General features: G+C 47.6%; 1 protein-coding gene across 3 annotated transcripts in view; it reads left to right on the forward strand.

Annotated features, from left to right (window-relative positions):
* Positions 1–883: 883 nt before the first annotated feature.
* ZBTB17 (zinc finger and BTB domain containing 17) overlaps positions 884–27,676 on the forward strand; it is a 33,538-nt gene continuing 6,745 nt past the window's right edge. Inside the window, exons 1-9 of one of the 3 annotated variants that reach the window (XM_034753460.1) lie at positions 884–1,018; positions 16,029–16,235; positions 20,473–20,661; positions 21,521–21,694; positions 21,960–22,085; positions 24,255–24,499; positions 24,587–24,729; positions 25,441–25,741; positions 26,984–27,071. In XM_034753460.1, the coding sequence (XP_034609351.1) occupies positions 1,012–1,018; positions 16,029–16,235; positions 20,473–20,661; positions 21,521–21,694; positions 21,960–22,085; positions 24,255–24,499; positions 24,587–24,729; positions 25,441–25,741; positions 26,984–27,071 (1,480 nt within the window). In that variant the 5' untranslated portion in view covers positions 884–1,011. Of the gene's footprint in view, positions 1,019–3,277; positions 3,299–16,028; positions 16,236–20,472; positions 20,662–21,520; positions 21,695–21,959; positions 22,086–24,254; positions 24,500–24,586; positions 24,730–25,440; positions 25,742–26,983; positions 27,072–27,676 lie in introns of those variants that run through there. The other 2 variants (XM_034753461.1, XM_034753462.1) reach the window with 2 other exon arrangements.

The raw sequence follows: 27,676 nt of genomic DNA on the forward strand, positions 1-27,676 counted from the left end.
AGTCTAGTTGCTGTGTAAACATACCCAGATCCCGAGTGGCCCTGAAGACCTCGCATATCCTGACTCTTTCAGGGAAGTCCAGTTCAAGGTTTCTGTCCTGATAGTCAAAGCCCTACATGCTTGATCCCTGAAAGATCACCTCTCCCTCCATGCCCACATAACGCTGTTACGAACTCTCACCGTTCTATTGAAAGTCTTGTGATACTTGGTGTTTCTTCCCCAAAGCCCCAGCTGCTGGACTCATGTGAGAATCTCAGCATCCCTTTCTAAAAGAGCGAGTGTCTAGCCCTCATGGTGGCAAAGAAAAGCTTGACCAGGGGACCTGAGCGCAGCTCGAGCCCAGAAAGCAAAGCAAAAGAAAAACATTCTTTTATTTTTTAAATACCTTCTGATTTTGAAGCCAACACATGGCTCTTCAAGACCCGGCTCATGATTTGCGAATGCCTGAGGCTGGCCATGCTGATGTCAGTTTGGCAGTCACAGTTTTAGCCTTCCCAGGCTAGGCTCATGCCAGGGCGTGGCGTGGCGTGGCACAGAGGTGGCACAGAGGTGGCACAAGGTTTCACGGGGCACCCACGCTCCGCATGGCGCCTGGCCACAGTGCTTTGGGAGGCATAGCCCCGTCCCCTTGACCCTGGCTACGGCCACAAAGCCAGGCCCTGCCTGAGCCCACCTCTGCTGCACTGTCTGGGCAATGCCCAGCTGCTGCCTCTGGTGTCATGGCGCCGGGGAGAACCCTGGGAAACACCACGTGATCCGCAAGGCCCGCTGCTCGCTCTCGATGCCCCGCCCTGACTCTTCGGAGCAGCGGCGCATGCGCTAGAGTGGCCTGTCAGCCGCCCGTGCTTCCCCCGCGGTAGCTGCGCATGCGCCGGAAGCCCGTGGGGGCATGGGGATGGGGAGGTGAGACGCCGCCGCTTCCGCCCGTCTCCAAAATGGCGGCGCCCTTTGTCCGTTCCGTGTCAGTCTGAGCCCTGCTTGCCGAAATGTGACTCACCTGCGGGTCCCGGGATGGCAGGTAGCGGGGGCAGCCGGGGGGAGCCAGGGCAGCTCCAGGGGGCAGCCAGAGGGGGAGGGGCAGCCAGGGCAGGTGTAGCTGTGGGGGAGGGGGCAGCCCTGGTAGGAGTGAGGGGAGGGGGGATCTGTGGGGAGTGGGAGCTGGAGGGGAGGGGGGCACGGAGGGGTGGGGGCAGTTATAGGGCAGGGGGTAGCTAGGGGAGCAAGTGGAGACAGGGGGAGGTGGGAGGGGCAGGGTGTGTCCTGTAGGGGGTGAGTGGGACCCACCCTGTGAGGTGGCGATTGCTGCTGGTCTGTAATAAAAGCAACATCTTGATCTTAAATCTGCTGTCTCCATGTGAATCCCCCCTGCCCCCCGTGCACATCTGGATTTGGTCTCTCCCCTACCCCTCCTTGCACTGGGCTCCGCACCACGCTGCAGCTTCCCATTCAGATTTACCTCTTCTCACCCCCTGTGGCACCTGGGCCAAGACTGGCGTCTGTGTGGCGGGCCAAGGTTGGTGGTGGGTCAGAGGGCAGGCAGTGGGCTCTGGCTGGCACCGCTGAACTCAGTCTGAGAAAGTGTGACAGTGACCCCGAAGAGTAGGGAACCGCGGGCTGCGAGACAGCAATGTCTAGTTTAATCAGCATTTGAGTCTTACCCACTTCCTCCAGGATGCATCTGTCTACATCGGGAAATTTCTTATTCCAGAACAACTGTTCAGTTGTGCTGATGTTCTCAGTGGTGTAAACTCCAGCAGAGACCTGGTTTAAGGGTCCTGACACAGCTAATCCTATTAAGGACACAGTGAGAAGAGACACCTATGCCTAGTCTACCCTAGACTTTACACTATTGGTAATACTGGTGCAGCTGCCCTGCTACTGAAAACTGGGTAAGAAATTTCCGGCTGTGGACCAGACAACTGAATCTGCTTGTGGGGTTGTGCTCCCGCTTGCTCTTCCTTTCTTGCTGATGGTTCATTTGACACGTTAACTCTGCAAGCCCGAGCAATGCATTCATCATGTTCGGCATTAGCGTGAGCGTCTTAATATTATATAAGATGTTTAACTGTTTGCCAAGTAAATCACCAGCAGAATGGATTAGGAAAACTGCCTTATAAGTGTCTATGCAATGGACTTCTACCCAAGACTATATTTTTTGTTCTAATAGCAATACTGAAATTCCCAACATAATACCAATAAGCCACGTGTATTATACACACACCTACTACATGCAATTGACTTTCTAAGTGTAATTGATCTGTATGAACATTTCAGATCAACATGACATTTGCTTTGCCATTGTGTTCATATGTCGGACACTTACTGCCCTCGCTAAAACACCGAAAGTTAGTGCAGCAGTGAGTAACTTGAGGGTTTGTTTAAGGGTGGAAAAAATGCAGTTGTCAGTAGTTCAGCACCCAGATACTGGAGAGAGTTGCTATGGAAATACATAGCTCATGATATTATTTTAGTTAAATACATGAGCAGAGTGTGTATATTATAGTTAATATGATGGTGTGTAGATCCAACATTACTGAATTTTAATATGAGCTCAGTATTATGGGATGTGACATATAACGCATGGCAGAATATGATCCATTAACACAATCCTTTGCAAGGGATTGTTGGCCTAAACTGTGACCTTCCCAAATTTGTGGGGGGGGAGGGGGTGGTCTCCAACACACAATGTGATGTTTGTCCTCCGTTGTACCATACTCATCACTGTAGTAGCTGAGAGTCAGAAGTCACTCAGGAAAAGGAGTTGGGCATCATTGTAGCAGGTCAAAAAAATCATCAGCTCAAGTCAATACACAGTAACAATCCAAAAAAGCGAACCATAGTAGGATGCATAAGGAATGGGGTAAAGGATAATACTGAAAAGATGGTAAAGCAATTATGCAAATTAATGGCACACCATAACTTTGAATACTACGTTTGGTTTAGATTGCCCATGTTAAAAAAGCTACTGCAGAAATAGAAGGCATCCAGAGACAGGCAGCAAAAATGAGTAGGAATAGGAAAGGCTTCCCAAGTACTAAGAGAGTGAAAAGATTAGGACAATGTCGTTTATAGAGTAGATACATAAGAGGGGAGATGATGGTAAACAGAAAGTAAATCAGCTGCTCCTATTTATCCTTGCAGTACAAGAGTCAATGGACATTCAATGAAATTGAAAGGCAACAAATTTAAAAGTGATAAAAGGAAATAGTTGTTTACACAACATGTGATCAACCTGTGGAACTCATTGCCACTAGATAACATTGAGGGCAAGACATTAGGATTCAAACAAAGATTAAACGTATGTATTGATAATAACATCTTCAATTACGTTAGATACAATTAGAAATACTTAGAAGGGATGTGTAAATTCATGCATCAGGGTATAAGCCAATCTGTTATTACTGAGGATTAGGAAGAAACATCTGTTGTCAGGATATTCCATATTTGTCCATTATGGAGATTTTATCCCTTCCTCTGAAGCATCCGGCACTCGCCATTGTTGGAAACAGGATCCTAGTGTAGAGAGACCACCAGATCAGAGCAGCATGGCGGTTTCTTCCTAGTGACTTGCATGTACCCCTAGCATTAATTAATTACGTCAGTAACATCCAAAGTCAAGGTTCCACATACAATCTGAGCTGTGACCCTGTATTAACACTTAACTGCACAGGCATAAATTCAGATCTAAATTTCTGCAAATAATCCAAATTATGACCTACCTGTGCAATTTGTTTGCTACATACCTAACCAGTAAGGGAAACCGCCTCCTACAACACTCCTGCCAGCACCCCTAGGCATTGTCACAATTTCAGTGGGCACCACAATCCCACCACTGGTATGAAAACAGAGCCACGTGTGGGAGACTCCAAGCGAGAGCCCACCTTAGCTCGTCTACCTGCAGGTGTCATCTGTGTATGTCTCACTTAATCAGTTCCCTGCCGTTGCAGGGGCCCTGGGCATTGGTGCATCTTGGTCCCTCCTGTTCTTTGCCTAATTCCACTTGTTGGGTTTCATGTGCAGGTGCTGGGCGATGGTTAGTGGCTGTGATATACAGGAGGTGAGGTCACCCTAGATGAGTGGTTCCCAAACTGGGGTTTGTGAAATGTTACAGGGGACTCTCGGGGAAAAAATCCCTAATAGCGGACAGAGCTGTCCCTATGGACCCCACGGAGCCAGCAGCCCAGAGCCCCTGGACTTCCAAGAGCTAAGCAGATCAAAGCCAGCATCTCTATTACACTGAGGAGATTTAAACTTCAAGACTCCTTATAAGAAATGGAAAGGGAGGTGGATATTTTTTGCTGTTTTTAAAATTAAATAGGCAGCTAGTCGTGTTTTTTAAATTATTATGAAGAACAAGTTTAAGCTTTGTTGCGACGTGCGTTGTTTGCCTGGACTGCTCCAGACCTGAATGCTTGTATAAGAGGAACTCTTTGAGTTGGCTTCTTAAATACGTTCCTGCTCTTTCACATCTGATACTCCTTGATGAAACATAGGAGCCTTGTCTTATAACAGGCTTATTCAGAGTGATACAGGCTACAAAAGTGAGCTCTTGGAAGAGTGTTGCCGTTTTCATAATGTAATAAAAATACTGTAATGATAAATAATTAACAATAAATAGTGTGTAATAAGCATGTCATAAAAACAAATTTTATATTTCCAAGCTCATTGCTTTTATAATTTATACTCATGTAAAGGAGAAAATCACTGGAAATGCTCATTTTTAGGAGGGGGTTCGTGAGACTTGACATTATAGTGAAAGGGGTTCACAGGTTGTTAAAGTTTGGGAACCACTGCACTAGATGATCTGGTAGTCCCTTCTAGCCTTAAACTCTGACGCTGGTGCTTTGTAGCGTTGGCTTGCCTCTCATTCCCCATTGGCAGTCACGAGGGGGGGGCTCACGTGGCAAGCTTAATTTAAACTTAGCAGATTTATTTATCTTTAACTGCATGCCACAAATGCAGGTGTCTGGTACTGAGCTTTCCATCACTATGATTGATACAGTAATAAAAGACTTGACAGCAATGTCAGAGGAAGACTGAAAGGGAAAACACTACTGATGTGATTTGGAGAGGGCGAGCCTCAAAGGTTGCTAGCATTCTAGTTTCTTAGCTCCATTAAACTCTGGGAATTGAGTTCCCTTGCTTTTTATTTTAGCCGAGGCCCAAATACCACTTTGCTGGTCACAGTATAGCTCGTGAGTAGAACAGAGCCCTGGTAAAGGAGCATCACATATGCAGTCCAACTTGTTTTCCCTTTTTAGGGAGTAGATTGACTTTGGGGCAGTGGTTTTGTATTTTAAAATGCAACTTTTTGTTGAATCTATCCAAGACAGCCAGTTAAGGTGTGACATATAGCAGTCTGCTCTATTCTGTAGACGAGGTTATGGATAGAGACTTCCAAGAGGAATAGTCTCTCTATCTTTGTATCTGAGCACTTGAGTGTATTTACCCTCACAACAGGGCTGTGAAATAGGAAAATGCTGTTGTTCTAATTTATACCTGGAGAACTGAGCGTGCAGAGACTGAGTGACTTGCCCCCGGTCACACATGCAGAGCAGGGAATCGCACACAAGTTACGCAGGCTGGCACCCTAACCACTGGGCAATCCTTCCTCTCACAATGTTAACATGTATTTACCGTTTAAAGGGGGGGGGAAGCAATAAAGTAGTAATTAAGCTGTGTGAAGGAAATGAGACATCCATTTCACTGAGAGCAAGTGTGTTAATATGCCAATATTCCACTGTTCTGAAGTGGGTAGGATGGGTAAAAACATCACTATTTATAATGCAGCAGCAGCCGTATTATTATCCCAATGGCATCATGTTCTATATGGTATTTGAATGGCGTAGCCATAGAATAACACTAAGATGAAATGTAGTAAAGGAGAAATTGATCAAACCAAAGAATTCTTAGCGGTTGCATGACTCTGATGTGGACCAGAATTGGCAGTGAGATCTGCCTTCTGCATGAGGTGTCTATGCCTTTCTCCTCATCACACTGGTTACCTTCTTTCATTTTATCTAACAGTAGGAATGTGGGCTAATGTTCCTAAAAGATGTTTTCCCCCCTTTCTGTGTAACTTTAAACTGAGCCTGTCTTTTATCAATGTTAATAATCATTATGGCATCTCAGCTATGCCCTACATATTTGACAGTCATCACCTTTTAATATAAAGTAACATTAAAATTGCTTTTTGCTATTAATTATGGACCATTCTGTAATAATAATCATGGCTGATTTGAGTAATTGTTCCATTGGAAATGAACTCTACTGAGGAAAAGTTCCCAGCGACACTTCAGAGGGCAGCACGGTATAAAACTTAAGATGCAAGACTGGGAATTCAGACATGGGTTCTAAGTCTCGTCTCTGCCACTGACTCTGTGACCTTGGGGAAGTCACTTAACCTCTGTGTGTGTCAGTGTCCTCATCTATAAAAATAGGGATCATGATACTCTCTTATGGAAAGTGTTCAGTGTTATTACATGTATTGTCGGAATATTGATCAAATGGGTTCTGTAACATTCTGTAATGGGTTCTGAGCTTCAGTTCTGCAACATTCAGTTCCCACTGGCCCTGAGCTCTGAATAATTTTAATGGGTGGTCTGTCTTGTTGTATTTTAAAATTTGAAGACTTCAAATAAAATATCTCCAGCCACATGAGGAAGGTGGATAATGGTGGTGGTGGGGTGGGGGTGATGCCTTTTACCTGACCAAATATTTTAGTTATAATTTAAGTGAGTTATGCAGGTCATCCCAACCGGATGCCAGTAAAATCCTTCGTACAGCTCCACACCATCATGTACTTTGCGTAGGCCACAGAGTTCACAGAAAAATGATTGCAGAAAAGATTTAGAATTCCTAAAAATATATATATTGGGGCTATGTCTTGTATCCCTTCATTTATAAAGCCCAGGTACCTTAACTATCATGATTCTGGTTGTACAGGGATCAGAAGCAGGGGGAAATTATAATTAAAATATGAAACATCTTTTAAAAATGACCTGAAATAACCCTTCGATACATACAAATGTCTTAATTTTAAAGTCCCATCTCTCAGGCTCTTTAGGGCCTGGAAGCTAGTACTGGTTGTTCCAATGGAACAGAGAACCTCTCCTTTTCCAGTGGTGTGCAGGTCCCATTTCCAGAACGTAAGCCTGTTCCTGGCTTTGAACTGCATATTGGTTGTGCTGGGCTTTGGGTCAGTGTCGTTTTAGGAGGGAGCAGGGCTATTGGTGAAGGAGAAAAAAAGGAAACGTCTTGGTGGCAAGTTAAGAAAAATGGCAGCTGTTTGAAGCTACTTGGGGGCTTGACTTGTTTGAAGTTCTCCCAAGGAAGGTGGTCAAAGTGCAGGTGAGGGAATGCCATTTATTACATGGCTGTCATTACTACAGGGTGTATTATTGCTTGAAAACTTTTGAAGTATCTGTTGATTTAAGGAAAGGCCAGTGCATTGCCTAGATTTCAAAATGGACCTAGAGAAGAACCAAGACATTAGGAAATTGATTTTGTCATAGAAACACCGGCAAGGGGCAGAATAGGAGACATCCAGAACATTTAAGTACATCTCATACCCTGTCAGGACCAGTTCTGAGACGGTCTCAGAACGAGGGGTCTTGAGGGACGTAAGGAAAATGGATCTTAGCAGTTTTAGTGGGATTCATTACTTTAGAAGAAAATATTGTGTGCTGTAACCTCATCTGAGGCCTTCACTGTTTCCGATGGAAATTTCCACACTCTGTAATGAGAACACCAGATTGATGCGTTTGGCGCATATCTGTCTCTATAATGATGGAAGGTTGAAGTGTGTCAAGCTAATGTATTCTCAAAAAGGAGATAGCGTCCAGACGATGGGCTAGCTCTTTAAAGCAGTAACCAAAGGAGCTGTTACTGTACTGACAACCTGTGCGTTTGCCTTTGTGAAAGGCTGATATATGGCTGTACTACCTGAGTGAATCTAAAAACCTGGTTGCATGTCAGAGACTGAGGCTTTGTGAGTTTGAAAGCAGCTTGGGATATACTCCTAGTGGAGTATGGCAGGTACCAATGTGACGATCAGACTTGCACATATGACAGATGGCTGGCTAGAAAAGGGACGGTGGGTTTATATTTGATACAGGAATACAGGCATCCCAAGTCTTCCACATAAACTCAGATGCCAGGTGCCATGTAAGTACCTCAGTAGAATAGAAAGGCAAATTCCCAGTTGCCCAGATGAGGGAAGTGTTGCAACATTTCCTGTCCATGCAATTGCACCAGCACTCTCCTAGCAGTGCCAGCAGAACCACAAAACCAACTAGGCTGCAGTGAAGTACTCTTCCAAGACTGCACTGAACCATCTGAGCAAGTCAAAACAGCTCCCAGTTCAACCAAAAGGGGCCTTTTCAAGAGCTACATTTTCCCTTTCTCCACCAAAGGGCTGGTGAATTTTATCTCAAAGGTCTGGGTGCTAGAGGCAGAATTTCTTTCCAGAAGAGGAGTGAGTTAGTTACAGGAAATACATGTTGATTAGAGACAGGATGGTATATGGTTAAATCACAGGACCAAGAGGCAGGAGACCTGGGCTCTATTCATGACTCTGCCACTTACTCGCTGTGTCACCATGGGCAAGTCACTTGAACTCCCAGTGCCTCAGTTGATTTGCTTGTAAAATTCAGAGAACACTTTCAGGGCTATTGTGAGGCTTAGTTTGCTAATGTTTGTAAAATACTTTGCGAGGCACAGATAAAAGGTGCTTTTACAGAAGTACAACATGGTGGTGTTGTTAGTATGCGAGTAGGAGGGGCTAGAGTAAATAGCGTTTGAAAGGAGTTAACTAAGTCTTTGGAGGGAAAATAGCTTCTGTTCTCTGCAACAAACTTGATAGAAAGTGAAAAGGCTCCTTTCTGTCTTGAAATGTGATAAATGCATTAGGCTGGATTGGTACATCTGGTCTCCTTGGCTCTTTGACAGATGCGTATGAGCCACCGATACTCCCTTGATTTCTTCTGGCAGATGCAAGCAGATTTTAGTGTCAGTTTTTTACAGCTTAATGCTAAGTGAGGGATTTTTTTATTCTTACTGAGCATCGCTGATCGCTTGTCATCCTGTCTCTGTAATTAGAACACATCTGGCTTTCCCTGCTCATTATCACTCTTGGTGATCGTTGACACTGTTACTTTAATAAATTTGTAAAAGTCCTGCCGCAAATTGCCATCCCGGGATCTCTGAAGATCTGAAAAAGGGACAGCTCAGCATTCGTGTGAGGAAGACTCCAAGGTGATCATGAGAATCAAATTAACTTGATAGCACGGCACAGCTGATATATTTTAAATATGATGTTGTTGGCCCTAGACACAAAACGATACGGCACTGCAAAATTTTGGCGCAAGCTAGACGTTGTCAAAACGTATCCATGTCTTGATATCTGGGTCCATCCGTTACCGAATAGTTTGTAAGTCTTGGTGCCCCAATTTTGTTCAGCTGCAGGTCGTTAAACTGCAACAGCTTTCCTCAATACGCTAGCAAGCTCACAGAGACTAAATGATGGACCAGGTGGGTGCTTGGACTACACTTGGTACTGGCTTCTGGTGATTAGTTCTTTCCTTCTGGCCCTGGCCTCTGTCTTGTGAATTTTGGGCGCCCTGGATTAACAAACTAATAGCTTGTTCTGGCAAACTGCATCAGCTGGAAACAGCAAGGATACCGGTTAGTCTTCAAAGCAGATTTCACGTGGAGGGCTTTGGTTCTGAAGAAGCAAGCAGGCCAAGCATGCTGTCATGGTGTGGCCAAAGGACTCAATGAAGGGCGTTTCTGCACAGATGGAATTTTGTTAGCATCGAAATACAAGCGCTGTGAGAAAATAAGTCGGCGCCCACCGCAGTAACTGTATCTTCCTGGAAGAAAATATCCATTAACAGCAACTTTCGGATTGAATTTTGGTTTAGAAGCTGACTCCAGGGCTTCTAATTTGTCAGGAGGAAGAGCCTTCTCCTCTTGCTTTCCTCATGTACCCAGAGCTGTTACCCTAGGTGTTTTCCTAGTCTTCCCCCAGCAGCAGGCGAACTTGCTACCATGGAAACCCATGACTACGGGATCGTGCTACGGTTATTTGGGACTGTTCTTTACATATTTGGGAGTAATATCAGGTGTCTCCTTGTAAATACATCATGATCTTCATTGCATGTTATCAATATACCAGGCTGTGGGTTGACCCAATCAACTCTGGCTGTTGTGATCCCTTTCTATGCCTCCAGAGCACCCTGGGGCAGAAGAAAGTGAGACTGTTGCATTGGATGGAGTCACACAACCCCAAAATGGTCACAACTCCTTGACGTTATGTTGTGATGTCAGGTTACCTTTCTCCAACTACTTTGTGGCTATCCAATTCTGCTGGAACCGCTGCCTTAAAATGATATCAAATGAGCAGTTGTCATCCAGCCAGATGACCTCTTGTGGGTGAGCATCCCCATTTCTCTTGTCTGTTTCTGAAATAAGTGAGTTTTCAACCCAGGTCTTGCGCCCAGACCAACATACTGTCTTTGCTATTGGTAACAAGGGAGAACGTTGGCCATCTGGAAAGGACTTTATTCTTCTCCTTCATTGCGTCTAGTGGAGGCCTGGTCTATACTAAAAAATTAGGTCGAACCAGCTATGTCACTCGGGTGTGAAAAATCCACACCCTGGTGTAGACAATGGTAGGTTGATAGAAGAATTCATCCCTTGATTTAGCTACAGCCTCTTGGGGATGTGGATTAACTACACTGATGGTAGAACTCTCCCATCAGCATAGGTAGTGTCTGCCGCTGTATGGCTTCAGTGTAGCATTTCAAGTATAGACCAGCTCTTAGATCATGTTTTCACCCCTTGGCTCCCAGAGAGCCGAGTTCTACAGCACAAAACTGTCTGGTCAGGACTGTGGCCGCTCCCTTGCTATCATTGGGGCGTGTATATAACACACACACGTTTTGGGGAAATGTGATCAAATTTTATGCAACCATTTTTGACTTAGTTTGGATGTGAAAATGTACTTTCCCCCCACATGTTCTGATCAGATATTTTGCGCTTGGGTAATTCTGAGCAGGAGTTACAAACATTAAAGTTGGCTTCTTCTCGGTATGTCATTGAGACTCGATTCTCTTTACCAATGCTGCAAGCACGCACAAAGCCTGTACAACATTTGTAAACCCATTTTGAGCATGAAAAGGATGTTGTTGAATGTCATCTACCCCTTTCCATAGAGGTACTTTCTGCTCTGTTTGCATGATTTCCTATGGTTTATCTAATTCTGTTATAAGAGTTTTAAAAAACCTCACTTTCTGCCTCTCTCTTCTCCTTGCCTTTATTAACAGGGGTATGAATACAGGGTCTTTGATTAATTTTTTATTTATTTAATTATCCATATATTTTAGTGTCTGTTCCTGCTGCTTATTCCCCATTTGAAACCATAAACCCTGTGTTTGTGACATTGTAATTAGCTGCTGTGCAAGTGAGTCACAAATGGAGGATTAGGATTTCAGGTGCAAATAAGCTGTGGGAGCCGATGAGCTCTTGAGAACAGGTGTATCTCTCTCTCCTGCAAATGGCCTGGGTTTTTTCTTTTTTTTCTAAATGAGCAGATGAGTCACAGAGTGTTCTTTCAAGGTTTTCCTGTGGGGTCAGCTGCCCTTTTTTGTGCTTGAAATATTTTTCATTTTGATAAGGGCTGAAAGTCATTCAGGAAAGGATAGGGATTATGTCCATGAAATTACACACACACACACACACACATTTATATTATAATAGAAAACATGCTAATTTTATAACTCAAAGTAAAGACTGTATCCTCTCAAAATTCTCAACGTATCTTATCCTGTTTTTTTCTAAAAGAGTTCCTCTAATTCTAACAGGAATTGTTTTGGGGAAGGTCTTTGACCTGTGTTATACAGGAAGTCAGACTAGATGATCACAGTGGTCCCTTCTGGACTTAGAATCAGTGAATCTATGGATCTTCCAGATAATACATGAGAACAGCCATACTGGGTCAGACCGATGGTCCATCTAACCCAGTATCTTGTCTTTTGACAGTGGCCAAGGCTTCAGTGGGAATAAACAGAACAGGCAATCATCAAGTGATCTATTTCCTGTTGCCCAGTCCCAGCTTCTGGGACTTAGAGGCGATGGCCGCCCAGTCCATGAAATTGCATCCCTGACCATCTTGGCTAATAGTCATTAGTGGACCTATCCTCCTGAACTTATCTAACTCTTTTTTGAAGCCTGTTATAGTCTTGGCCTTCACAACATCCCCTGGCAATGAGTTCCACAGGTTGACTATGTGTTGAAGAAGTATTTCCTTATGTTTATTTTAAACCTGATGCCCATTAATTTCATCGGGTGACACCTGATTCTTATGTTATGTGAAGGAGTAAATTACACTTCCTTATTCACTTTCTCCTTACCATTCACGATTTTATAAACCTCTATAATATCCCCCCTTAGTTGTCTCTTGTCCAAGTTGAACAGTTTCTTTTTAATTCTCTCCTCGTTCATATTATCTATCCCTTTCTGAATGGTTCTTAACATTCTATTCGCTTTTTTGCCTGCCGCTGCGCATTGAGCGGACGTTTTCAGAGAACTATCCACAATGACTCCAAGATCTCCTTCTCGAGTGGTAACAGATCATTTAGACTCCATCATTTTGTATATATAGTTGGGATGATGTTTTCCAGTGTGCATTACTTTGCATTTATCAGCATTGAATTTCAGCTGCCATTCTGTTGCCCAGTCACGCAGTTTAATGAGATCCCTTTGTACCTCTTCTTGGTCTGCTTTTGGACTTCGCTATCTTGAGTAAATTTTGTCTCGTCTGCAGTTGTTACCACCTCACTGTTTACCCCTTTTTCCAGATTAATTATGAATATGTTGAACAGCACCGGTCCCAGTACAGATCCCTGGGGGACACCACTATTTACCTCCTTCCAGTGTGAAAACTGACCAGTTATTCCTACCCTTTATTTCCTATCTTTTAACCAGGTATTGATCCATGAGAGAAACTTCCCTCCTTTCCCATGACTGCTTATGAAATCTACTGTATGAAATCTATAAAGTCTGCTTTAAGGCCCCAGTCTTGTAACTGAGTCCACATGGACTCACCCTTGCACCTGTCTGGAGCCCAGTTAGCCTGTGTGCAGGCACGGGAGTCTGCCTGTACAGATCCAATTGAAAGACTGAAGCTGAAATTTGCCAGGGCACTAAGATCTCTCTCTCACTCGGCTATACTTAGCCCAGATGGAGTCTTCCTCCCTCACTACATTCCACTTTGCTGTGAGAGGTGCTTTCAACAAGACTTACTTCCGCAGGTTATTTAAAGACAGGATGCCTTCCATACATTGCGACACCAGCCTTCCTACCCCCATTCCTGGGCCACTTGGGATATCGCTATTAAATGTTGTTTGTCTGCTCTTCAGTTGGATAATCAGTCAGGGCGGCTGCTCTTTAAAGCACACTGACTGCATGGGGCGGCTTGTTTGACTTAAACCTTCCTCTTCTATTTGGAATGATAGAGGATTCTTTTTGGGTAGGTGGTCATGTGTAGCCAAAGGCGTTCTAATGTGATCTGTGACCACCCCTCCCACTGAGATCAAGGTGGAGCTTCCCATGGGACCGTAGTCTCCGAGCCTCACCTTCATATTGAAGATGAGGGCTTCTGCAGTCGGCTCTACTTTGTACCAAAGTGTGCTCCTTGGGGTCCTGGTGTATTCCTCAGTGGTTCTGGGTACCATGAGACACCTGGGAGCAGATTGGCAGAAGTGCAGAGGACTCACAGCTGCAGCTGAAGTCAACTGGAGCAGTGCTTTGGCCTCCTAAAGTACTATAAAAATGCTGAGCTCTCTGAAAAATCAGGCCGTGGGCATCATGAGTTGGTCACTTGACAATTTTGTCAAATAATATTTTGAAAATCTGGCTGGATCTCAGTTCCTCAGCTGGAAAACGGGGATGACGCCTCCTCCCCCCCAGTGCTCTCTAGAGTGTTGTGAAGATAAATCCCCTAACGTTTGTGAATCGCTCAGGTGGGGAGAGCACCATAGAAACGCCTGGGAGGAAATCAGTCATTTTGTATTCAGTGCAAGAATGGATGGTGTGCGTTAAATAACGTCTGGGGCCACACATTGAATGAGGAGGATAAAAATAAATATTGACTGATACACACAAGGGGGCTGAACGAAGGTTGCACAGACCGCCTTAAATCGGGCATTTTCTAACTCCAGAGTGTTTGACTTTTTGCAACCTCAATCTTTTGTCTGTTTCTTTTTAGATGTAATCATAGAATAGAATGGGGTGAGGGAGGATAAGGTACGTTCATGCAGTTACATAGGCTGCCTGGATGTACAGTTTGACATGTGTTGAAATATTTAAAAGATATAAATAAATATTGGCAATCCCCACTGCCCCCTCTCAAGCTGGGATCAGTTGATGTCTATGGGCTTCACAGTAGAAGTGGGGCTTGTGGAGAGATTTGAAGAAGGAAGAGGGTCATGGCTTTATGTGCTAATTCAGGGAAAGTCCTGTGTGTAAGGGGCAGGACTGGAAAAGTGGGAGCCAGTAGTAACTGCAACGTGGTGAAAACAGGCCAGGCGGATGGTTTGATGTTAGCAGCTGCAATTGGATGGAGCCATGCTGGGTGCAAGGAGAGGTTACAGCAGTGTTTCCCAAACTTGGGATGCTGCTTGTGTAGGGAAAGCCCCTGGCGGGCCGGGCCGGTTTGTTTACCTGCCACGTCCGCAGGTTCAACCAATCACGGCTCCCACTGGCCGCAGTTCGCTGCTCCAGGCCAATGGGAGCTGCTGGAAGCAGCGGCCAGTACGTCCCTCGGCCCACGCCGCTTCCTGCTGCCCCCATTGGCCTGGAGCAGCGAACCGCAGCCAGTGGGAGCCACGATCCGCTGGACCTGTGGATGGGGCAGGTAAACAAACCGGCCGGGCCCGCCAGGGGCTTTCCCCACACAAGCGGCGTCCCAAATTTGGGAAACACTGGGTTACAGGAATGGAGGCTGATCAATAGGACGTTCAGCTTTAAGTGTCTGTCTGACTGGAAGGACCAGGGGACGTGTTATAAATGTGATACTATAAATCAGTATTTAAAATTCCTTTTGGCACTTCCTAGTGTTGCTCCAGCAGCCACTGGTGGGCCTTCGTTTGCAGGCCTCAACCAGTGAATTTCAGTCAGAAAACAGCAGTCTCTTTTTGAAAGAAAACGTGACAAAATAACAGAAGCAGATTTTATGCCAAACCAGGTTTAAAACAGAGCTGCAGCCTGCGGCTTTGCAGGGGGATGTTTGATGGGGTGGGTCTGATACAGTTGACCATGGAGGGCCATACCATTTGGCACACCTGATCATCCCACCAGCAGTGGCCAGCACTTCAGATGGAGGCAAAAATTCCGAACAGCCTCCTCCTAACCTGGATTGTCCATTTAACAAACGTTCCAAGAAGCACCTTCACGCTTTCTCCCACACCGGCCCTTGGGCATGGGAGGAGCTTCTGCAAGGCTGCCAGGGTGTCCCTCAGATCTCTCCTTAAAACACTTCTCTACCATGATTCCTACAACCCACTCGACACTATCATCTCGCTGTTGCCTCGTATACTCCCATCTGTCTGTATCCATCTGTTTTCTGTAGTTTCACACTGTGGTGCAGGGACCTTCTCTTAGCCATGTGTGTGCACAGTAGCGCCCTGGCCTCCAGGTGCTGCTGCAATACAAATAATGCATAATAATGACCAATAGTGCAGTGTGAGGCCGTCTTTCTTATGGGCTCAATGACTACCTGCACAGTGGAGACCGAATTAGCTCGTCAGCGCTAACATTGGTTCCTCCAGATCAAGGCTGAGGCCCGTGGGCGGAAGTGGGTCTGTGCTCTGCTTCAGTTTTAAGCACCGTTAGTCGGCGCTTGCACACCAACCATAACCATGATGTTAATAAAACGTCCCTTGCTCCAGCACCGGGCTCGAGGACAGGAGCTGGAGGGACGGAGCGTAGGCTCTGATCAGCCAGGTGATTGCGCTTTCTCTCCTCAGCTATGGATTTCCCTCAGCACAGCAAGCAGGTCCTGGAGCATCTGAACCAGCAGAGGCAACTAGGCTTGCTGTGTGACTGCACCTTCGTGGTGGACGGCATTGACTTCAAGGCGCACAAGGCCGTGCTGGCAGCCTGCAGCGAGTACTTCAGGATGCTGTTTGTGGATCAGAAGGACGTGGTGCATCTCGACATCAGCAATGCAGCAGGTATGCAGGTGCGGCTCCTGGGAGAAGCCAAGGCTGCGCTTGGGGGAGGAGCTGTGGCCCTGAGACGAAGGGCCGTATGCTCAGCAGGTGTAAATCAGTGTGGCCCTGTTGAAGTCAGTGGAGCCGCACCAATTCGCACCAGCTGTGGCTCAGACCCAACGTGTGCAGAACCTCCTAGAACCCATTAGGGCTGGGATGGGGATAGTGACGTTCCTCTTGAACACTGGAGTTGCCAGACTGGATCAGACCCATGGTCCATAGCCCAGTGTCCCATCTCTGACAGTGCCCAGCACCAGATGCCCCAGAGGAAGGTGCAGGAACCCTGAAGTAACAGAAGTGGGATAATCTGACCTCGTTACATTCTCCTAATCCCTAATAGAGACTGGTTTAAACCCTGAAGCATAGTTTCTAGAACTTGATTTGTATTAGAATCATAGAAGATCAGGGTTGGGAGGGACCTCAGGAGGTCATCTAGTCCAACCCCCTGCTCAAAGCAGGACCAACTAAATCATCCCAGCCAGGGCTTTGGCAAGCCTGACCTTAAAAACCTCTAAGGAAGGAGATTCCACCACCTCCCTAGGTAACCCATTCCAGTGCTTCACCACCCTCCTAGAGAAAAAGATTTCCTAATATCCAAGTATTAGCTTTTATAACTCTGCATATTCTTGATATCCGTGAGAAACGTCCACTCGCTCTTTGAATCTTGCTAAGTTCTTGGCCTCAATGACCTCCTGTGGCAGGGAGTTCCACAGCCTCATTATACCTTGTGCAGCAAAGTATTTTTCCTTTGATCAGTTTTGGACTTGCTACCTTTCAGTTTCATTGACTGTCCTCTTGTTCTTGTGTTACGAGACAGGGAGGAGAGCAGCTCCTGCTCTTTCTTCTCTAAACCACTCACTGTTTTATATGATTTTATCATGACTCCTTTTATTCATCTCCTTGTGTCTCCACTACGGAGACCATACCGGGTAACTATACTGGCATAGCTGCCTACAGTAGGCGCAGCCTACACCAACAGAAGAAGGTTTTTTTGCCGATGCAGGGAACTCTCCCTCCCCGAACGATGTTAGCTAGGCCTTCTTCCATCGACAATGCTGCGTCTACACTGGATGAGGTTGTTGGCATAGTTGTACCAGTCAAGCGTGTGGGTTTTCTCACACCCCTGACTGACACAGCTATGCTGATACAACTTTTTAGTGTAGACCAAGCCTAAGGTAACAAGCCCAGTCTTCTCCATCTCTCTTCATAGAGAGTGTTTTCATGCCCCTAATCATTCTCATCATCCTTCTCTGAACTTGTTCGAATTCTACAATATTATTTTCTAATGGGATGACCATTTCTGCGCACAGTATTCTAGAGGTGAGGGGTACCATCAGTTCAGATCATGGAATTACAGTATTTTGTATATTATTCTCCATCCCATTCCCTATGCATCCTACCATCTTGTTTGCTCTTTGACTGCAACTGCTCATTGAGTAGAGATCCCCATTGAATTGTCCTCAGTGATGCCCTGATCTCTTTCCTGAGTTGATCAATTCATTTAGAACTCTGCTAGGTTCATGAATCTGCCAGGTTTAAATTTTTCCCTCCAATGTGCATTGCTTGGCATTGATCAACACTGAATGTTCTCTGCCATCATATTGTCCATTCATTCTGAAGTTTCTCTGTCTTCTCTGAGCTTGACTAACCTAAATGATTCTGTGCCTTCTGCAAAGGTTGCCTCCTCACTGATCATTCTTTCCACCTCATTTCCAGATCATTAATAAATATATTAAACAACTCAAGGCCTAGTAGGAACCTAGAGGCACCTAACTATTAATATTTTATGATGGAAACTGGCCGTTTATCCCTATTCTTATTTATTTTCTGTCTCATAGCCAGTTTTTGATCCATGACAATACCTTGCCTCTCCCTCCATGAATACTTAGCTCCTTTAGTAGTTTCTTGTGCAGATCCTTGTGAAAGGTCTTTTGCAAGTCGAAAGGATGTTCACGGGTTTTCCGGAAACCATTACCTTATTGAGATGTTCAAAGAATTCTGACACATCAGTGAGATGAGACCCATCATATCATGATCTTCCAGATCTTCCATCTTTTTTGTTCTATTTTTAGTTATTCTTTCAACCAATGGACTGGGTACAGATGTAGGACTTGCTTGTCTGTTGTAATTCCCTGAGTTGCCCCTATGGCAGCCAGCCAGATACAACCTGTTGGATTCCTGTGATCGAGATGTGGCCAGTACCCCATACAAACTCACACCACTGTAGAGATAGCTGTCTAACAATCATCTGAAGGGAAAAGGGAAACAATGATCCTGCCAATATATAGTATATGCCCAATAGCTATTACTTCATTAAGGGTGGTTGGACAGATGTGCATCACGTCTGGAAGCTAATGATCTTAGAGTAGAATGGGAGATTATCCACGCTCCGTAACTGCAACATGCTTCCAATGCTTACCAGTAAGCGATGGAAAGATTTTTATTGTTAATATTAGAAGAAGATTGATTAGTTGTCTTGCATTAGCACTTAAAGGCTCCCACCGAGAGGCAGGGCCCATTGTGGTAGGCTCTGTACCAGCACCGTCGTCAGAGACAGTTCCTTCTTCAAAGAACTTCCAGTCAAAACAGACAAGCCAAAGGATGAGAGAATGGAAGTATTATTATCCTCGTTTTACAAACAGGGCAATGATTCACAGAGAGAGGAAGTGACTCACCCAAGGCCTCACAGGAAGTCTGTGGCAGAGCCTAGAATTTAACCCAGGTCTCCTGAACCAAAGAATCATCCTGCCTCGATCTGACATTCCCCAGGATACAATCTGGACTGCTGAACCGCTGGGTCCCCTCAATTCTCCAATCTGATGTGCCTTTTACATTGCTTCACTGTGAGAGCAACCACTCCTGGTTTGCTGTCACACAGCCTCTAGCATGTAAATTACTCCCAGCTGAGTTATTTGAGTGCTTCTAGCCAGCCACTCCTGAATTGTATTGCAGAGTCACACTAGCATATTCCCAGTCCCAGAAATGTGCGTTTTGTACTGCCCAGCTCTTTTCTTCCATGCCGTACAAGCTCATAGAAAGTCCATCATTTCATTAAAAAAAAATGCACAAACCCTGGTATCTCAAATAGAGTTTCCTAAACACTTCAATCCAAACACACACTGGTCTAGAGAAAACAATAAAACAAGTTTAACAACTACTGAAAGATAGATTTCAAGTGATTACAAGTAATGAGGCATAAAAGTCGGTATTGGATACAAAGAAATAAAAGGTAAAACACAACTAATACCTAACTTAACAAGTTAAGTGAATTCAACGCAAAAGGTTTCTCTTACCACATGCTCACAGCAGTCTGGCTGGATCCCTTCAACCAGGACCACTCCCCCAACTCAATGATACTTACTTTTTCTTTCAAACGTTGGTGCTGTGAGTAGAGATGAGAGGTGATTTGAGGTCTCTGTTCCTCATTTTATATCTTTTCCTCCTCTTTGAGAATCATCGCCAGCTGGGGTTCAGGCAACAGCCAGTCTGTTGGCACGGGAACTCTCAGCTGTTCTTTTGCCAAGATGTAAACTTCTCGCTCGCATCCTTCTTCCTGCCAAAGAATGGCTGTTTACCCAGGTGATGCTCCATTTGATTTTGTTGACACTTGGCTGAGGCGTCAGTTTGCCTTTTGTCTCTGGTGAACTGGTTTGGGCTGCTTCCCTAGACTTGGAACATGTCTTATACAGTTGCCACATATGTTTTACCGGGACAATAATGTTCAGCAAATTATGAGTTTTTGAATAAACCGTCACAAGGCATACTTTGTCCAAAATTTATCATCGTTTTATAAAAAGGACGAACATAAGGTTACAGACAGTCACACTCCCTGAGTTCCATATCTTATTTATTTCAGCCTACAGAATTTTACCTTCCCCCACTCTCTTGTGCTAAACTAACACTAACAATGGCAGCAGCTGGTTAAAGTATCATTATTTGTTACTCTTACCTAGAAAGCAAGAATCTGGCATGGTTTGGGGTAGGCTTTTCAGGGAGTTTTATTGCTGCATATAGGATAAGTTGTTAAGGCCTTTGAATCCATGGGAGTTAGCCACCTAAACCATCTTAAAAAAATCTGGCCTTTAGTCACTAAAGTTCAACCTCTAAAGTATTGGCAACTTAGCTTGCTATGAAAAAGGCCACTCATCTCCGGAGCTTTGATTTGTGTTTTTGTTGTTTCTGGTCTGTTTTCTTGCAGGCCTTGGTCAGGTACTGGAGTTCATGTACACAGCCAAACTCAACCTGAGCCCAGAGAACGTGGAGGATGTGCTAGCGGTTGCCGGTTTCCTTCAGATGCAGGAAATCGTCAATGCTTGCAATGCTTTGAAGTCTCTCACCGTGTCAGCTGAACCCAATTCAGAAAGCCACAAGGTCCCTGAAGTGACCGGTAGGCAGCCTTCTTACCCCCCGGGGCTTCCCGTTCCCAACAGGAATATGTTCAAAAAGGCTCTTCTCAGGGGGTGCTGGTTTAGTCAGGATTTGATTGCTCTCTTTAGTGTGAATCTGTTACTGAACTGTCCTTAAATCAGGCAGGAGCTGAGAGGAGAAGCTAAACATTGATCCATCCCCAGCCAGATGTTTTCTTGACTGTAATAAGCTGGCCTGGAGATTGTGGTGAGCTCAGTGGTTAGTCAGTCAATAAAGAACCATTTTCTTCCAAAAGAAATGTAAGGGAGGTGCAGGTGAGGTCACCCCAAGCTGTGCATGTGGCAGATTGGAATGCAGAACATTGGCTCCCAGGCCAGTTTCTCAGGTGAAGAGCACAGCTGTACCTGGCAACGTCCATCTCCTGGTCAGTGGCTGCTCTGTCCCGCTCTGTAGCTTCAATGGCTCCAAATCTTAGTCTTGGCACTGCAAGACTGCGGGGACAGGGATGTGGTGCGCTAAGATTGGTCAGACACACGCAGCACATTTCAGTATTGCAAGTCATGAGTTCTGGCTTAGATCTGTTCCCTCTAACTTACCCTCCCCAGATAGAGATGAGGCTTATGTATCTGCGTATGGATGGCACCAGGCATTACGTGTTTGCTGCTAAATGTTTGTTTTCCTTTCTTGTCCCACGGGTAGTACGTGTTGATAGCATCTTAAAACAATTAATGCCCCAGGGTGATTGGCTGGCCTTTCTGACTGCTGTGTCCATTGTTTGGACTCTCGGAGAGTCCAGTGCGGAAGTTCTGGTTGCTTTGTCCCTCTGTCGTCACCAGATGTGAAGGGAGTGTGGTTTGCTTGTGTGTGTTTCCCCGTAGGGGAGGTGAAAGCACCCGAAGAAGGTAAAGCAGCGGCAGAAACGCTCGGTGGACTCGACAAAGCTGAGCAGGTCCCATCTGATAGACAAGAGGAGGAGCTGACGGAGGCTGCAGCGAAGCCAAAGGAGAAGGAGCCTGAGGAAGAGGACAGCAAGGAGACCAGCCACAGAGCAGGTGAGCCCGAGGAAGGTTATGTATAGAAAGGGAAGGTAATTAAGCTTCCCGGCTTCATGCCTTCACTTGTGCTGCTGCTAGCCCTTGGGGCAGCCTTCTGCCTCCCCCACACCCCTTAATCTCGCCCGATCCTTTCCACAGCCCTCCATGCTCTGCCCCCCCCCCCCCCCCGCGGGAATCTGTATCTGCCAGGCTGTGCCGTTCCCTCACAGTACAGCACAGCCGTCGCAGTGGATGGTTCGAACGTGCTCTTCTTTGTTTCTAGGTGCAGGCGACGCTGTACGGGAGGACGCCCACTCTGAGGTGCCCAGTAGGCAGCAGCCAGAGGGTACCAGGCCCAACAACACCAGCCCGGCCGCAAAGTGCAGCTCCTCCCAGAGTTCAGAGCAAGGTGCCGACCTACCGCCGGCACGGGATGGTGGTTTGCCGTTTTGAAATGAAAGTAGTGACAGTAACTTCCCCCCGTACATCCAGCTTTGTCGGCTCCACCTCCTTAGGCACAGAGGAATAGCTCCAGACCTCAGGCTCCTCATGGCTACACCCCCACACTTGTTAAATGTTTCTGCCCTGTGTGTTTGATTTCACCAGTGCGGGGCTCGCTGCTCCCTCTGGTTCTTTCCCGGACAGTTGGCTGCTCTCGGCTCTGCAGGGAACAGGCCCGAGTGGCAGGACGTGAAGTCGGATGGGAACAGGTGTCACTGGGTGCTGTCGCAGCAGGCCATGAAACCTGCAGCCTGGGCTGTCTAGTTCATTGAGTACGTCAGGATTGCATTGCTCTGAGCAGCAAATCGCTGGAGCTTAAGTTGGGAATTGTAAGGGCTGTAGTTTTCATTGGCGCAGGAGCTTACATTTGCAAATCCAGGAACTGAGGATCGTCCTGCTTGTTAGATGGAGCCTGTTTGAAAGCACAGGGCTTCCCTGGGTTTTGTCTACATAAACCTACATCCCTTTCATGCTGGCAGAAAGCGAATACCCCTAGAGGAGAAAGAAACCTAGGCCTTTAGCATACCACAGCTGGGCAGGTGAGCCGGGCAGGGGGAGCTGTAGTGAAACACCAGGGCCTGTTAGAAGCTGCAAAGCACCATTTCACTAGCTTTACTGAGGCACTTAGAGAAGTGACTAACTCGAGACAACTTTTTCCATTCAAGTGGTTGCAGATCCCAGTTCCCAAGCAGTGAGAGAGGCCCCATGTCCCAGGCAGCACATTAGACCTGAATTATGTTGGGGACCCCAGATCTGTGTGGCCCTGTTCCCTGAGCCCTCTCTGCCTCGCCAGCATGCAAACACCAGGACGGCACGGTGGGATCAAATCAGTTCCAACTTCTGTGCACTTTCGGAAGTGTACGGCGGTGGGGAAGGCTAGCTGGTCAGAAGCCCCAAACTCCTTGTGCACGGCTTCTTTAAATGCCGAACACGGCCTGTATCGTATTTTTAAGGTGTAGCACTTTCAGCAAGAAGTGACAGTTAGATGCCCATTTGCGTGGCCATATAACTGCATTTTTACAAGAGACTCTGAGAGTTAGGTGCTGAACGAAGGACAGGGCTGGAAACAGGAGCCTTCTATGTACGGAACAGGTCCCCCACAGGCAACAGCAACGCAAGCTCCCCGGGGCTGTCCCGCCAGCCTGCCCCCGCTCCCACCTGGTGGCATAGCTTGGTTTCCCAGTCAGTCAGTGGAAACTCTGCCAGCCAGTCGGTCAGTTGGTGGTGGATTTGATGCTGTGCAAGCACCTGTCCAATGGGAACTGAACTGAGATCATCAAACAGCCCTCCAGGGGGGAAATCTTTCAGTCACTCCTGACTCTATTTGCATCAGTGACCTAGAAGTGAAAGGCCGTATCCCGTCACTGGTCCCTTAAGCCTGGGACCCATATTTAGGAACTATATATAGCAGGGTTGGTTGAAAATTTTCCATCAAAACCTATTTTTGCCCAAAAAAACAGTTTGGCAGCTAAACAAAATTTTGCACAAAAAGTGTCTGCTTTCCATGGGAAATTTTGATTGTTTCTCCCCCCCCCCCCCCCCCCCATCAACCTGAATAGCTGAAAACCAAAATATTTCAATTCTCAAATAAAACCACGGAGCCTTGTAGGAATTGTAGTTCAGGTGTCTCATACTCCCAATCCCCCTCTGGGTTGGACTCCCCGGCCAGACTTAGTTTCCCCTGATGCGTTGTGGCCATGTGACTGCTATGATGCATCCCTCTCCCCTCACACAGGGCAGGGGCAGTGGCCGATCAGGGCAGATGGAGGCTAAGCCGGGAGCCTGGCCTCTGGAGGAGGCTGGAAGCTGCATGCAGCGCTACGGCTGCCTTTCAGATTCGAAATATTTTGGTTTTCAACTGAAAAAAATTCAGGTTTTGATTTTTTTTGTTTCTGCAAAAACCTCAAAATTTCCCCTGGGGGAGTAACTCCCTTTTCCAACCAGCTCTCGCACCTGGGTCTTTGTCTCCCAAGAGTGCAGGCTTCTTTTATTAACCACATGCAATGCCGCAGTAGGATTTTTGTCTCCCACCTTTTATTCCTGGTTTTCAGCATCCCTCTGTCTCCTAAACCTGCAGAAATGGAGGTGGAGCTGGAGGGGAAGGAGGAAGAGGAGGAGACGACAGCGGAGGAAGAGGAGGAAGCCAAAATCCCAGAGGAAGAGAAGCCACGGTTGGAAAACGGAGACAACCCTGAGGATAACGAGTCAGGGGGCACAGACTCCGGGCTGGAGAACTCCGGGGAAGCCAGGCTGCTGCGATCAGGCACCTACAGCGACAGGACCGAGTCGAAAGCCTACGGCTCGGTGACTCACAAGTGTGAGGTAAGGCGAGAGCGGCTTCCTCCCGGGCCTCAGTTCCCCTGGAGCACGGTGAGGCTGGCTCTTTACCCTGTGCGTCTTCGTCCGCAGGACTGCGGAAAGGAATTCACGCACACCGGTAACTTCAAGCGGCACATCCGGATCCACACTGGAGAAAAGCCTTTTTCTTGCAGGGAATGTAACAAAGCGTTCTCCGACCCGGCGGCCTGCAAAGCCCATGAGAAGACACACAGGTACGGCTTGCTGCCAGCCGAAAACAACATGCCCATGAGCGCCTGCTCTTCGCTGCAGCCAGGTGTGTGATCTGCGGCTCGTGTAGACGGACCCGTGCTAGCCTCGATCTAGCTAGCTCAGTGAAAACAGCTGTGTGGCTGCCGTGCTGTGGGCTGCACAAGCCCCCCACGTACGTACAGCCTGCCCTGCTGCATCCGCACTTCGATTTTAATCAAGCTAGCTAGATTAACCCTAGCGTGGGGATGCTGGACGGGCTGCAGATCCCATCTGTGTGTGCCAGCAGCTGAGAGCTGGGGGGTTGAGAGGGCTTAGTAGGTGGAGTGAGGGGTTGCTAACGGAGTGAACTCCGCTCCAGCCAGGTTGATGCACCGTCTGCTTCTCCCTCTGCCTGCTGTCGCCCCCATGGCAGCAGACGTCTGGCTAACTGTAGTGCTTCTAACGGGGTGAAGCCTCCCTGAGCCAGGGAACAAGCCCTCTCTACTGCCTGGCTACAACAGAGCTCACCCATTGCTGCACGCTGGACTCCTAGTCTCTGGGGCTGATGTCTTGATGCTGGAGGTATTCCAGAACATGCCTATGTTGACTCTCTAGGCAGGTGTCTTGTCTGAGGGTTGAGCTTAGAGCTGCCAAAAGGAGAAGGATCAGAAATGTCTGTTCCGAACAGACAAGCCGCCTGGAGTCCCTCAGTCCCTTCTGAATCCCTCTTTCAGCCCTCTGAAGCCCTACGGCTGTGAAGAGTGCGGCAAGAGCTACCGGCTCATCAGCCTGCTGAACCTGCACAAGAAGCGGCACACGGGAGAGGCCAAGTACCGGTGTGACGACTGCGGCAAGCTCTTCACCACCTCGGGCAACCTCAAACGGCACCAGCTGGTGCACAGCGGCGAAAAGCCCTACCAGTGTGACTACTGCGGGCGCTCCTTCTCCGACCCCACCTCCAAGATGCGCCACCTGGAGACCCACGACACAGACAAGGAGCACAAGTGTCCTCACTGCGACAAGAAATTCAATCAGGTGAGTGGATGGCCGCTGGGGAGCCCCTCTGACAGCTTGCCAGGACCTCCAGGGGGACAATAAACACCCCCGCAGCAGACCCGTTTGTCCTTCTGTCTGCCAGAGAAGTTGCTGGTTGGTTACATTCACCAGCCTCGAACCCAGAGCCGCTAGAGGGAGGCTGGATTGGGGTCAACGAGTCTTGGGCTGCATCTCCCTGTTGGTTTGGGGTCTTATCCACGGCCCATGGGACGACTCCCATTGATTCTTCCGTAGACTTTGGGTCAGGCCCCTTGTGACGTGGCAGGTGGCTGCAGGCTGCGTTTCTGGGGCCGCCTGGGCTGCGCTTGGACCCAAAGCACAGCCCCAGAGCCCCCCGTTCAGAGTTAGCACTTTGTCCTCCTCCTCCTCAACATGCGACTTACGCCTGGAAACGTTTTGCATTAGGTGTCTCCTTAGTCCCCAAGAACCCCTTCTCCCCTGTGAAGAGCCCAGGGAGATCTGCAGGGGCTGTAACAGAGCCCGTCTCCTACATGTCAAAGTCCTCCGTGAAGAACTAGAGAGCAGCTAGCTACCCTGGAGTAGGTCCCCAGTCCGAACTCTGTTTCACTCTGTACAAGTTCTTATACCACGCCCACCACTTCAGTGTCTGAGCGCCTACATACTAGCTCTGTGAGAGGTTTGAGCGTCCCCATTTTACAGATGGGGAAACTGAGGCACAGAGAGGGAGGTGACTGATTCACCCCCAGTGTCGCAGCGAGCCAGGAAGAGAACTCCCCAGCCCCACCCCAGAGACTACACCCCCAGCCAGAACCCACACCCCAACCTCCTGCCCCAGGCCTGAGTCCCCTCCTGCACCCCAACCCCCAGCCCAGACCCCCCTCCTGCACCCCAAACCCCTCATCCCCAGCCCCACCCCAGAGACTACACCCCCAGTTGGAGCCCCTCCCCCCCACCCACACACTCCAACCCTCTGAGCCAGCCTGGTGAAAGTAAGTGAGGGTGGGGGAGAGCGAGCGACAGAGGGAGGGGAGATGGAGTGAGCTGGGGGCGGGGGCCTTAGGGAAAGGGTGGGGCAAGGGCGGGGCCTCTGGGAAGGGGCAGGGCGGGGGCAAAGGGTGTTCGGTTTTGTGTGATTAGAGAGTTGGCAGCCCTAAATGCCGCCCACCTATGTGCTTCCAATACACATGGGGCTGCCCACAGCAATCCCTTTGCTCCCAGAGGAGCAGCAAGGCTCAGTGGAGCTGTTTTGTCTGCCTGCAGGTGGGGAACTTAAAGGCGCATTTGAAGATCCACATCGCGGACGGGCCGTTGAAGTGCCGGGAATGTGGCAAGCAGTTCACCACGTCAGGTACCACGCGGGGGGGGTACAAGCGTGTCCGCGCTTGGCTGTCTCATGGCATTTGCAGACAGCTCCACCTAGAGTAGAGGCCGCGGCTTTGCAGGCTTATGCTGGGTGGGGAAGAAGCATTGGGGTGGGGTGAGCTACTCCTCAGTGAGTCACCAGATACTCAGCATGGGCACAGTTTTCCCGGGGCACCCCCTGCTTGGACAGAAAGCGCTGCTCAGGTTAGCAAAAGGGACTTCTGGCACTGCTAGAAGTAAGCCTAGCTCCCCAGTAAGGGGGCAGAGGGACATCTGGGGCCTGTTCACTATCATCAACCCCAAGACTTCAAGGATCACGAGTCAGGCATGAGTTGGACTTAAGACTCGCATGATTTAAACATAAGCAAATAATGAAATTGGGGTGGTTCCTTGCCCTCAGGTGTCTGAGCCTTTAGGGGGTCGCAGCTACAGGCTTTTCTCCATAGCTATGAAGACTAGAAAATTCCTGTTTTTTAAAAATGGAAGCTGAGATTCTTGTGTAATCACCTGACTCCAGGAGCTGGGGCTTTAAGAAGAACACCAAATATGGCGAGACCTGTGCTGCCAACCTGAGAGCGGACAATGCTGCCC

This window comes from Trachemys scripta, chromosome 19 (genome assembly GCF_013100865.1).
Source record: "Trachemys scripta elegans isolate TJP31775 chromosome 19, CAS_Tse_1.0, whole genome shotgun sequence".
NCBI classification, from domain to species: domain Eukaryota; kingdom Metazoa; phylum Chordata; order Testudines; family Emydidae; genus Trachemys; species Trachemys scripta.